Genomic DNA, 13167 nt, shown 5'->3' on the forward strand with positions numbered 1-13167 from the left:
ACGGGATTCACGATTGGCTCAGGCGTACCGTTACTTCATGAGGGTGTACGAGGAGCTAGGCCACATGTCACGAGTCCCGAGGTCGGTGGTCCTGCGCTGAGAGACATGGTACTTACCTCACCATGCCGTGGTGCAGCAGGATGAATCCAGGTGGAAACTAAGGGTGGTATTCGATGCCTCTCGGCGTACGAGGGACGGACACTCGCTAAATTCCTTTTTACTTACAGGCCCTCCATTACAGAGCGATCTTTCTTTAATCTTGCTCAATTAGCGTAGGTACCGAGTGGCGTTCACGGCTGACATTGTAAAGATGTTTCGTCAGATTCGAGTGGAGCCGGAACATCAGGACTACCAGCGGATTATCTGGTCGCCCGACGCAGCATCGGAACCGGTGGAATTTCGTTTGAAAACTGTCACTTATGGCACAGCTTTCTCTCCCTACCTGGCGATTCGTACTCTGTCGCAGTTGGTACGGGAGGAAGGTTCGCGGTATCCATTGGGGTCTCGGTGTTTGGAGTCGGAGACGTATGTCGACGACACTTTTGCCGGTGCGGATAACATACCGACGGCGGTTAGAAAGAGGGATGAACTGGTCAAGTTATTAGATTCTGCTGGCATCCAGTTAGATAAGTGGGCGGCTAATTCTATAGAGGTTCTTCCAGATTCTGCACGACCGGGCGTGGAGAAACACATAGAAGTTGATCAGACTGTCAAAACGTTATGGGTTCGATGGGTCCCGGAACAGGACGAATTTAGGTTCGATGTGGCTAGCGTAGCAGACTTAGCTGCCGCCCACACCAAAAGATCCGTTTTGTCGAATATCGCTCGCTTATTCGATCCATTAGGATGGCTCTCCCCGGTTACGGTTGTTGTCAAAATATTAATGCAAGATATGTGGCTTTTGAAGTGTGATTGGGACTCACCCTTACCGTCGGAGCTTCGTGAGCGTTGGTATGAATATTGGCAAGGTTTGGTTACCTTGCCGAGTTTATCCGTAGGGCGCTGGTAAGGTGGTACATCGAACTCTTACTACCAGATTCATGGCTTCTCTGATGCGTCTTCGCGTGCGTACGCCGCGGTGGTATACCTGCGTATTGATAAGGGTGATGGGAAGTGTAAGGTGTAACTATTATCTTCAAAATCTAAGGTAGCTCCTGTAAAGACTGTGAGTATTCCTAATTTGGAACTTTGCGGAGCAGCTCTTCTCGTTAAGCTTATCCGTCACCTAATGAGTTTGGATTTCTTACAGAAACGCCCAATTTTTGCCTGGTCAGATAGCCAGATTGTGCTTACTTGGCTTCGTAAGCATCCGTGCCACTGGAAAACCTTTGTAGCCAACCGTGTCTCCCTTATTCAGACTCAACTACCATCGGCCTCATGGTCACATGTCCTGAGCAAGGAGAATCCTGCCGATTTGGCATCGCGAGGAGTAGCACCGGAAGAGTTAGCCAAGAGTGCCCTGTGGTGACACGGCCCTTCATGGCTGGCTAGGCCTCCCGTTGAGTAGCCACGTTCTATTGAAACGGTTCGAGTGAACCATGTCCGCTACAGCTCGAATGAGTCCGAGATCCTGACTCGGTTCTCCTCTTTAACCAAGCTTCTTCGATTTGTCGCATATTGCAGACGGCCCATCGTCTGGTTGCGGAGCGGCCGCTCACTAGGAGTAGGGTCTTCGTCTCATTTTCTGACCAGTGCTGAGATTTCCGACGCACGAATACTGGTCATTCGCCTAGCCCAGGCAACCGCCTTTTCGACAGAGATCGGACTCTTGACAGCAGGGAAGAGATTGCCGAAAGGTAATCGGCTTAGCACATTGAACACCTTCGTGGGTGAGGGGGATGGTCTCTTAGGGGTGTAAGGCCGGTTGACACGTTCTCATCTAGCTTTTGATCGGAAACATCCGCCAGTCTTGCCTCAACATTCGCATCTTAGTCGACTATTTGTGCGGCACGCACTCCACCAGTGCCTCCATGGGGGTCCGGCTTTAACATTTGGTTATCTGATGTCGCAAGTATGGGTCTTATGCAGGAATCGGTTGATCAAATCAGTTATTCGAGCCTGTATGCCTTGCCAAAGGGCTAAGCCTCAGATAGCTCACCAACTTATGGGTGAGTTACCCGTGGATCGAGTGGTAGGGAGTAGGGCTTTCGCCAATTCTGGCCTTGATTATGCGGGTCCTGTACAAGTGAGGATGTCAAAGGGTCGTGGAAACCGATCGGGTAAAGGATACATCGCTTTGTTTGTCTGCTTCGCTACTCGTGCTATCCACCTCGAGCTGGTTAGCGACCTATCCTCGGAATCTTTCCTCTGTGCATACCGTCGGTTCGTAGGAAGACGTGGTATTTGCCGAAACCTTTATAGTGACAACGCTACCAATTTTCAAGGGGCCGATAAGGAGCTTAAGGCTATGTTCCGCCGGGCTTCGGACTTTTATCATAGGGTTGAATCTCTCCTCGCTAACAACGGAACGAGCTGGACTTTCATTCCCCCCAATGCCCCTCAGTATGGTGGGCTGTGGGAGGCTGGTGTCAAGTCGGTCAAGCACCATTTGAAAAGAGTTGTGGGTTAACATACGCTTACCTTTGAGGAGGTTTCCATCGTTCTCGTGGAAATCGAGGCCTGCCTTAATTCTCGTCCATTGGGCCCGCTGAGTTCGGACCCAGACGACCTGCAAGTGCTCACTACCTCTCACTTCCTCAATGAGGGAGTGTCGACTTTGATTCAGGACGCCGAGTTATCTACTTTGCCGGAGAACCGGTTAAAAAGGTTTCAACTTCTTCAGCGCGTCCGCAATAATTTTTGGAAGCGGTGGTCAAACGAGTACTTGTCGCATTTACAGGGTCGAGAGAAATGGAGGAATCCAGCCGAGAACTTCCGAGTCGGGCAGCTGGTACTGATAAGGGATGATTGGTACCCTCCCTCAATATGGCCGTTGGGCAGGATCACCGACTTGTACCCCGGCCCTGACGGGTTGGTGTGAGTGGTCACCGTCAAGACCAGCACCTCTTTGCGCCAGCGACACATTGCGCGCCTGTGCCCCCTCAGGTTCGACGATAGGGACGGTTGAGACAACCAGTCAACCGTAGCTCGGTTTGGTTCGTCAGTACGACGAAGGCGGGCGGGATGTTCGGCGATATTTACGTTGTTGGAATAATTTATATTGCGCGCGGAATAGGATAGGCGGCGTATGCGTTAATTAGGTGGCGATGGCGCGCAAGGGATGTCGAAATGCGTGCGGGCGCGCCTTACCATGCCAGAGGCATGGGAGAGCGCCTTGAGGTGTGGGGGGGGGATAGTATGCGTGGGGCCTTGTGCACGCACTTCAGTCTCATTCTGGTGTTCACTCTGGTTTGAGCTAACAACAGTTTGTTTCCCATCTTGAGCTTCTCGCTATCTTGGCTTTTGTTCTAGGCAACGTGGCTAGAGCGTGTGAGAGTGAGTTAGGAGTGTGTGGAGTTGTCTGGTTTTTTGTTCCCAACAGGATTGTAGTCGGACAGTTGTAGCGTATTATCTGCAACCTGTCGCCAGGCTACCAACGTGGGATAAGGTTCTGGCCAGACAAGCCATCGTTAGGTGCGATAAGAAACAGCGTGCGTTCGGTTGTCGCCTTGCGTCGGAAGCGAACGGTAAAAGAGCTCTCTAGCGTGCGACCAAAAGGTACCTCGCGTCGTTATTCTAATAATATATTTTCTTTTCAGCCTTTTGGTTGTCATTGTACGTTACACCAGTTTTATTGAATAAATTGTTCTCTTTCCCCGGCTTTTCTCTCAATTCCGTGAGAGTTTTTATGTCGAGGCAAGAAGCTTTGTGCCGCGTAAAAGTGTTTTGTTCATTTATCTATCCTGTCCTATCTCACTCATTCCAGCGTTAAACTGTTTAGTAGAACTCATTGGGAGATATTCGACCATTTTCTAGTCACCTATATAAATGCTAGAAACAGCTACAATTTCCCCAAGTGGGACCGATAATACTCCCCTTCATTTTTTCCCAAATATGGAAAGCCGTTTACTATATACTTACTACTTACTTTGGAAGTTAACTAGAATTTTATGCCAAATTTGTCCGATTTGTTGGGCATGTATTAAGTAAATCTACAACGTGCTTTTGTAGATGTTTTAGGACTATTGGCGGGATGTTGTCGATGCCGGACGAGGTTACGTTGGTAAGTGCAACGAAGATTTTGCGGACTTGAATTTCATTGTTGAAATATTACAATGGTTGTTTGAAGGGTTGGACTAAACGCTGGATTGTTTTAACTGAAATGTGTTACTGGGATGTTTTGTTGTTCCTTATTTCGGAACGAGTTTGTGAGGGTCACAAGTTTTGTATCAACAATTCTTTTCAGGGAGGTTTTATTATTCAGATATTTGGGCGCATTGTTGATGGTTTCCAAGAATGCTCCTATACCGTTTATTATGTATTGTGGTTTTTGCAAGAGGTATTTGTTGTTGACTGAGGGGACATCCGGTATGGTACAATTGGCATGGTGTAATAGGTGTACGTCGTTGACTTCTATGGAGATGGTTTCTATGTCTAGCGGCTTTTTTGGTCTTAAGAATCTCTTTATTTTAAGGAAGAAGACATCATCTATCTTGTGGTTAATTATCTTGAATTGGGAGTCCCAGTAATTAACATAGGGTGTTCTGTATTAATTTTTGAATCTTTTGTTTATCTTATCGAGCGCATGTAGCGCTTAACTTTCTACAGCTTACGTAGCGCTTAGCGTAAACTTACAATTTGCTCTATTTTGTTGCCGTGTACAAAGATCGGGCAGGGGAGGGACAGTTTTTGTCGCGGGGGATAACATTGTAGGCGTCTTCACTGGTCATGTCTGTATTTGTTGCACGCGCTAGCTGCACGATTTAAAATACACAACTCAAAAATTCAGAATAAACTGACAAATATAATTAACAAATATTGGCATGCGAAGAAAGGAAATTATTTTCCGGTCCACCTAATAAATTAATTTATTTCTTTTTATCTTAAGCTATGATTGCGTCGTGCGGAGGCAAAGCTGTTTTACGTGCACCTACGAAATTGCAAATAAAAACAGTAATTATAAGCAACGAAAGTGGTTTGGATAAGATAGATAAATGGTTGGTAAGAGCACCAAAACGTGTAACTGTATAATCTACTGAGTTTCTTTTAACCAGTATTTTAAAACAAAAATTAGATTTTGTTAAATATAAATTGATGTAATTATTTGATTAATTTTCATCGTAAGTGTTTATGCAAAAATTCCATTAAAAATGATTATTATGATTTATTGATATATATAATTTTTACGTAATTTATGATTTTACGATAAAGATGACTTGCAAACAAATATAAATTTTGTTTTGTTATAAAAAGAAAAACGGATAAATGATTTATATTAGTGGGACCGGAAAGTAATGTCGTTTTCTTACATTAAAAAACAAATTTAAGTTTTAATTATTCACAACTAAATAAGACAATTGAACCTTAAAATGTCTTTATCACTACTTTGAAATACGCAATAAACTGACAAATGCTTAACAAGTATTGGCATGCTGAGAAACGACATTACTTACTGATCCACCTAATAAAATCCATCCGTATCTGCTAATACTGCCTCAGGACTTTTAAGCATTTCCTGAGATACGCTACGCTTTTAGACATAATCTATCACATGTTCGGGCATTTCATGCCTGGGTGGAGAAACATATCCAAGTTCAACGTTGTACAAAGTTAGTAACCTTGCAATAGAATGAACGGTTCTTTCGTGCTTTTAGTCCCCGACCATAGTAGTCGTTAAACCATTAATAGTTCCAATCTCATTACGAATCGTAAAGATATCCAGTAAGGCCTGAGTGTGGTGTTCCGCAACAGCATCGCTGGCATTTATTAAAGGTTTTCTACAGTGTTGAGATGCTCTTGAAACACTTTCAGGCTCTCGGTGTCTAACGACAACATCCGCATAACCAGCTATTACAGCCACAGAATCTTTTAAGGTTTCACCCTTTTTAACCGATGACGCATATCCATTAGAGTAAATAACCCGCCTAGCCAGTTATTCTATAGCAGCTGCAAAACTGCACGATGTTCTGGTACTAGCTTCGTAAAAAATAGATGCTATTTTTTGTCCTCTCAGTATGTGATCCAAAGTTCGTACTTTTCGAATCGCATTCCGAAATGTTTCGGCAAGATTAAACACCTCTTTCAGTTCTTCTTTATTAAATGTATCTGCTGAAAGAATATGATGACCGGTCAGATTGCAACTAACATGACTCGAAGGTTTCGATTGTAGATGTAAATTTGTACTATTATTGCTCTTGTGACGTATTGAACTACTAAAGGAAAAAGGTGAAATATTTCGTTGCACTCCGAGTAACATTGAATGGTCGACGTTCACATCGATCGATTTTGCATTGACAATATACTGATGTTTTATATTTCTTTCATTTCTCTGATATCCTGACCAAAACCTGGATTAACCAGAATTTGTTTTTCGACGTTAGTTACTTCACTTCTAAGAATAACTTTGTGAACAAATCAACGAACTTTCATATTAGCGAAAGGTGTTCATTGAGCTTTGCTAAATAATAATGCTTCCGGTATCACCCATCGTTGAGATCAACTTAAATGTAAGTATTTAGTTGATCTGGTATGTTTAATATCTTTTTTGGATTCTTATAAAATTTCTCGACCAGTTCTTCTATCGTTAGTCTTCCTTCGTGTACTGCATTAAATAACAATGCTAAAATTGTTTCTAATCCTAGAAAACCTTGTGGCGCATTTTCTCTTAATTTGTCTTCAACAGTATGAGGCGCATAATGCGTCGGGAAACAATAGATCACATCTAAATTTCCTATAACGCTTGTTGGTTCTATATAGATACCAAATGAGCTCGTACTTGACCCATTCTTCCACCTATTTGTTTTAGATCATCTTGACAAAGAAAAAGATGGTGTGGATATATTTCACAAGTTACTTCTAGACCCTTTTTTTTGGTAGTACGTAGGATTTTAATTTCTTCTTTTCGTGCAACATGACAAATATGAACAGGTCTATCGTACCAATTAGCCAAAAATAGAATGGTTGCTGTAGTTTGTCCTTCGGCACGAGCACATATAGGATATTTCTTAGGCCAGTTTTGAAAATGCTTTATCCAAACGTTCAGATTCAGCAAACGAAGCGTTGTGAATGTATCATTCAGATACATCATGAGGCCTATGGCAAGGGCTGCGAGTTCTGGTATTTTAATGTATTTGTTCGATGATGCATCAACGAAAAGAGCATAATCGCATCTTGCACAAGCTACGGCACGCTCTTTTGCCAAGGCAAAGGTCTGATGATCAACGAAATCATTACTAGTGTTGGGAATAGCAAATATCATGGTGATACCACTTGTCAAAGCGGCAGCTGTGCATGATGCAAAATCTTCTTTGTGATTTGCATCAGGATCACGAGCAATTACGTGAACATCTTTGAGACCCGGTAGTTTAATCATTCTTAGTGAAGACATGCAATAAGTGTGCGTCTTCATACGCGGTGCACGTCCACCTAATATTCTTATTGCCTAGACAAGAAGTTTGGCACATTTAACATTCGTGACAAGTGGAACAGAATAATCTACCGCCAATCTTCTGGTACGATAACCATGTGTCATGAAGTTTGACATGAATCCTGAATCCACTTTTACAATTTTTATAATTTTCTGTTCATAGCATTCGTTTACAAAATTATATTGTACTACTATATACTTTGAATTTCTTGTCATATTTTCAAATTTGGCTATAGCAATTTTTCCAAAATTATCTTCATAAATATTAATTGGATTTTCAATTTTTACTTTAAATTCTTTGAATAAATTTTTTATAATCTTAATTTCACTCACACATGCTGATAAAGCTATATTTTCAGCAGCTGTCAACGATTTAGTAACGCTTCCTTGTTTTCTAGATTTTCAGTAAACAACATTTCAAAAAATTCTTATAATATATCCAGTTGTTGATTTTCTATCGTTTTTATCTCCATCCCAGTCAGCATCAACAAAAAAATCCATTCCATCTAAAATTCATTCCAGTAGCTCTATTCCTTTTATTTTCAAAAGGTAGATTATGTATTTTAATCTGGACACACGTACCACATTTTAAAAATACTGACTTTAGTTTTTCCGGCATACCTTCAACTAATTTATTTTTACACATATTTTCCAAATATTTGAAATTAACATGGCCTACCATTCTATGAAATCTTTCTTTCTGTGTTTTATTTACTTATTTTTTCGCTGCAATATAACAATTTTTCCTGCCAATAAAACTACTCATTTTATATAAACCATGCTCTTTGTAAGCTACTGCAATTAAATTGTTTTGCATATTATATATTTTCGATGTGTCTTAAACAGAAATAATTTTATTTTTATTAGTTATTTGAGCAAAACTCAACAGATTTTTATCCATCTGCTTCACGTAAAATACATTAGGTATTGTTATTCTATGTTTCATTCCATTTACGTTAAAATAAGCAAAAATTTTCCCTATCTTTGTACCTTTGAAGATTCTACCGTCTCCAACTTTAACATTTATGGGTTTCTCTATAGTGATAAATTCGTAAAAATAGGATTTGTTATTTATTATATGGTCTGAACAGCCACTGTCTAATATCAGTGTATATATCAATATCATAATGTGATAATTTCGGTCGCCGCAATTTGACAACGTAGCATATTCTTACGCAACACAGGAGTTATATTTAGTTTCAACTTTCTCTTTTCTTATACATATTAAACTAAAATAAATCTATCAATCTGAATAGCCTCGACAACGGTACGGTTTTCTCTTTAATTAGAACCGTTATGTTCTGGAGTCAAGTTCACAGTATTCTTATGTTCTATTCCATGTTGCCTGAACATTTATTTGACTGTTTATTAATGTCGCCACAATTAATGTCATGCGCAAAGAAGAAAATGGTGGTATTGCATTCTCATCGACGTATTTCGACCTCGTTTAGTATCTATAGAAAACTTAACACTGGTCAGGCTGGTGAATTCGATTATTCTGGTTCACAAGCGATCAAAGCATTGCAAGAAGAATGCATCTAAACACTTCTAATAAATTCCAATATTGCAACAGTGCAAACTACCAAAAGGATGGCTGACAAAGTTTACTTCTTACCAATCATTACGGATTACGTTGAACAAGTAATACGCTCGGAAAGACCCGATGGAGTGCTATTAATATTTGGTGGACAAACTGCATTGAACTGCGGAGTTGAATTAGTGAGAACCGGTATATTCGCAAAATACAATGTTAAAATTTTAGGCACACCGATCGAATCTATCATACAATCGGAAGATCGTAAAATATTTGTCGAACTTATTGGTGAGATTCAAGAAAAAGTTACACCGAGTTTAGCTGTGTATTCCATAAAGAAGGCCTTTGAAGCAGCTAAGATACTCGGTTATCCGGTTATAGTAAGAGAAGCGTGTTTTTTCGGTGGCCTCGGTTCAGGTTTCGCTAATACGCAAGACGAATTAAAGGAAAGGGTAGGATATTTAATTTTTTTTTTTAGATTTTTTTTGAAAATTTTTAAGGTGAAAGTACCATGTTTCAGGAATATTTTGTAAAAACTTCAAGTCGATCCGACAAAAATTTTTAGTATGCTTTATATTATAAAAAAAGATTAATCAAGCTGAAATCAAAACTACGCTTCAAAGCAAAGAAGGTCGTGTTAGACACGAGTTTTCAATCCAAAAACAACATCGTACGAACTATGGTTTTTACAGGACGTTATGCTGGGAAAGCTAGTTACTTTTGGAGCAACTGCCTACTCGCATATTCTCAAAGAAAAACTCAAGAAGCTCGACAACAAGGCTATTTAAGGTTTTTGCATGGTATATAATTTGAACATGAGAGGCTTCAGGATATTAAAATTTAATTGATTTTATTACCGCTTACACTTTTCACCCATGTGTGCTTCAGCAAGAAGATTAAAATGCCACTAAGTGGAGTCGGTTGAAAGTACTGATGAGATAGCATAATGTTTCTGAGTGCATTTAGTAAACATCGGTTTTAACATTGATTCCGCGCCTACGAGATTTGTGCCACAGTCTGAATGCAGGTCGCGTGGGATGCCTCTTCTAGCTGTAAAGCGTCTGTATGTTAGGATAAAGCTATCACAGTTGAATAGTCACTGACAGTCTCGAGGTGCACAGCTGACGTTGTGAGGCATACAAAGATGCAGATCCAACCTTTCGTTGATTTCTTACCACAAACTTTCAAGCATTTGATTGTGAGTGGACCAGTTTAGTCAACGCTGGTATGAGTAAATAGCCGTGATGGTATGACACGCACGACAGGCAGCTGTCCCATCAATCGCTGTGCACGAATTTCCCCGTTGTCGCGCGCAAGATATGCAGCGGAGAATGAGGGTTTTGAATGAAGTTCTACCTCCGAGAATCCAGTATGATTGACTTTTATCAACAAGAGTGATTTAAATGCCTCCATGATGAATACGTAGATGCGAGTGTTCTATGATGAGTGTAGTAAGGCGTGAGGAATGTCGTGGCAATATTGCTGCATGTTTGTTATCCAATGTTAGTGTGGACAGGTTGAGCCGACCTTCTTACTCGTATGACTGCTTGGTGATCAAGAAAGACAGTCAATCTAAAGAAAGCGTGAGCCTTTGGCAGAGTTGAGATTGACTTGAGTACGTTGAGTTCGTGTAAAAAGAAAGCTGCTTGAGTAGCCCTAACTCAAAATATCTTGGCAGCTTCTGTTTCTTCTGAAGAGATAATTGTTTCGGGTGAAGTGAGAGGGTGGTTTCTCAGTCTCGCGATAACTTTAAAGTAGAAAGCTGTCATTTTCATGAATTTCTTGAGCGATGAGTATCGATATATTAAATCCCAATTGTACTCGATTTTTGAAGCTGCTACAAAGAGTGCAACACCGGGAAGAGCTTCATGAGCACTGAAGTCGTCTTGTACTTGGTTAATTGTGTGGTAAGATCTATAATACCGTGGGTATGAGATTTTCTTTTACCTCCAATACCGATGATTGGTATAGATGAGTGCAGGCGGTTGATTTAGAGTTGATGGGTAAGTTGTTCGGAAATGAAAATAAGTTCCGAACCAGGATCGATGAGTAGACGAGCATGATCAGTTATTACTTGCGTATGAACCTTGGCAATTGCTGTAACAAACAGCGTTGAATGATGAGTACACGAAACGGATGCTGAGTTGACGATTGCACCAGGGTCCTAACGAGTTGCTAATGAGATTAAGGGCATTAGTTCGATCCTCAACGAGATTGCCGGCTTTTGAATTCCTAATTCGTGGAGCATTGTATGATTCTTTGCTCCACACTGCTTACAGCACAGCGCTGATCGACACGAGTTCGCACTGAAACGTCCAAAACAGTTGTAGCACAACCTTAAGTTCGACGCTATGCTGCTATTGTAGTGAGCTGCTATTTAACAACCTCAAGCACTCATTTTAGGGAATCAAAGCGCGCATTCAGTTTAGCAATCAACGTCTGAACCGCGCTTCGAATCCAAACTACCGGACATTCAACTCAAAAGTTTCTCTGGTAAATACGCTAACTGGCCTGGATTTAAGGAGATGTTCGAGTCACTCATCTTCAAGAATGAGAGGATCTCAGATATCGAGCCGCTTTATTACCTCCGCAGCTGCATGCAGGGATCTCCGGCGCAACTCATTGTGAATTTTCTCTTCAGAATCAAGAAAAGTATAAATATTATAATAGGTTACTACAATAAAAATAATATCTATAAATTATTATAAGATACCTTTAAACTACATACGTTATATACAAAAGAAAAATTGCAAATTTAATAAAATACGAACACAGTTAAAAATTTAAAAGACAAAATTAGAAAAGAGAAATGACTGTAATATTTACTGAACGTTAATCAAACTTCAAAATTTAATAATACAAGAATTTTAATATTTTTGACTCTAACTAATTAAAAACCTATGCATCTTTTGGACGATTTTGATGGACACAAATTTGGTGTCCCAAGGAGATGGAATGGTCCATCATCTCCAATTACAATTACAAATTAATGACTAGCAAGAAATTAATATAATAAAATATAAAGTATGAGTAAAGAGCTATTTTCGAAAAGTTCAAACTTGCTGTTTGAACCCTTGAAAATAACTTAATAGTCTATGTAGTTGCCCTCTTCAGCCACAATTAAGTGGGGGCCTCTTCGGCATTAGCCTCTTCTGCATTTATCCTCTTCTGCATTTAGCCTCTTCTTTCTTCATTCCCTGAAAACTGCATTGGACATTTTCTACGCGCGAGCAAGATAGGATCTTTAATACTACGTTTGCAAATTAACCCGTATTTTTCTAAGATTTTAATTCTCAATTATTAAACAATTGAATTACATTCTCTGATCATTAGTACAGCTCGTGAACCATCAATGATCTTAGAGTTCATTGACTTATACACGAGCACAACTAATTGAATGTCCAAGCAGATAATTATACTCGATGACCTAATAACACGTCGCATTTTTAATATGCAGTAAGAGAATCGAATTGAAATAAAAATAGTACTATAAATGCAATGCATTTACTTGCAATATCTCTATTCTATTTATTCTTTATACCGAATTATATCAAATATAAAAAACTACAACGCGATAGTGCGAAGTGTTAGTTATAATACTTAAAACTAAGTATCAAATTCATCAAAGTATTTGCGAATTTGTTCGAGTCTATCTCCTTAGAGATAGAATCGAAATAGAGATGAATCTTTCAAATCGTTGCAAATTCCTTTGAATCATGATACATAATGAAGATAACAGAAGAGTCACAAAATAAATTTACAAAGCAGGTATAAGAAAATGAAATGATATAATTTTGTAACAATTCTGTATAAACCAGGAGGCAAAATTTCCACTCCGGAGTGAAAACCAACCTCGTGCCTTTCCTAGATCCTACCTACTTAAAATAAAGTTTTCACATTCGCTCAGCAAAGTATGCTACCTGCCTGCCAATTACCCATATTTAAAAAGAGCAAATACACATACATACCCACCCACTCACTCTACGATTCTCTCACATACCACCAGGGTGCAAAAGCCTAATTTAGAGAGCATGCCCCGGGGCACCTCTGACACCCTAGTTCAAACGCGTGTTTTCTAAACTTATGGGAGTACGTACCAATGCTGTAA

General features: G+C 40.0%; 1 protein-coding gene and 2 pseudogenes across 1 annotated transcript; 2 read left to right on the forward strand and 1 right to left on the reverse strand.

Moving 5' to 3' along the window:
* Nucleotides 1–310: 310 nt before the first annotated feature.
* Nucleotides 311–2569, forward strand: LOC122520477. Its single transcript, XM_043640538.1, has 4 exons — nucleotides 311–994; nucleotides 1148–1443; nucleotides 1624–1796; nucleotides 1884–2569. The coding sequence occupies exons 1-4, from the start codon at nucleotides 311–313 to the stop codon at nucleotides 2567–2569; spliced, it is 1839 nt and encodes a 612-aa protein (XP_043496473.1).
* A 2991-nt stretch (nucleotides 2570–5560) lies between these two features.
* LOC122520478 lies at nucleotides 5561–8207 on the reverse strand (annotated as a pseudogene).
* A 614-nt stretch (nucleotides 8208–8821) lies between these two features.
* Nucleotides 8822–12204, forward strand: LOC122520479 (annotated as a pseudogene).
* Nucleotides 12205–13167: the final 963 nt, after the last annotated feature.

The sequence above is a fragment of the Polistes fuscatus genome, unplaced genomic scaffold (assembly GCF_010416935.1).
Source record: "Polistes fuscatus isolate 324 unplaced genomic scaffold, CU_Pfus_HIC Scaffold37, whole genome shotgun sequence".
Classification (NCBI taxonomy): Eukaryota; Metazoa; Arthropoda; class Insecta; order Hymenoptera; family Vespidae; genus Polistes; species Polistes fuscatus.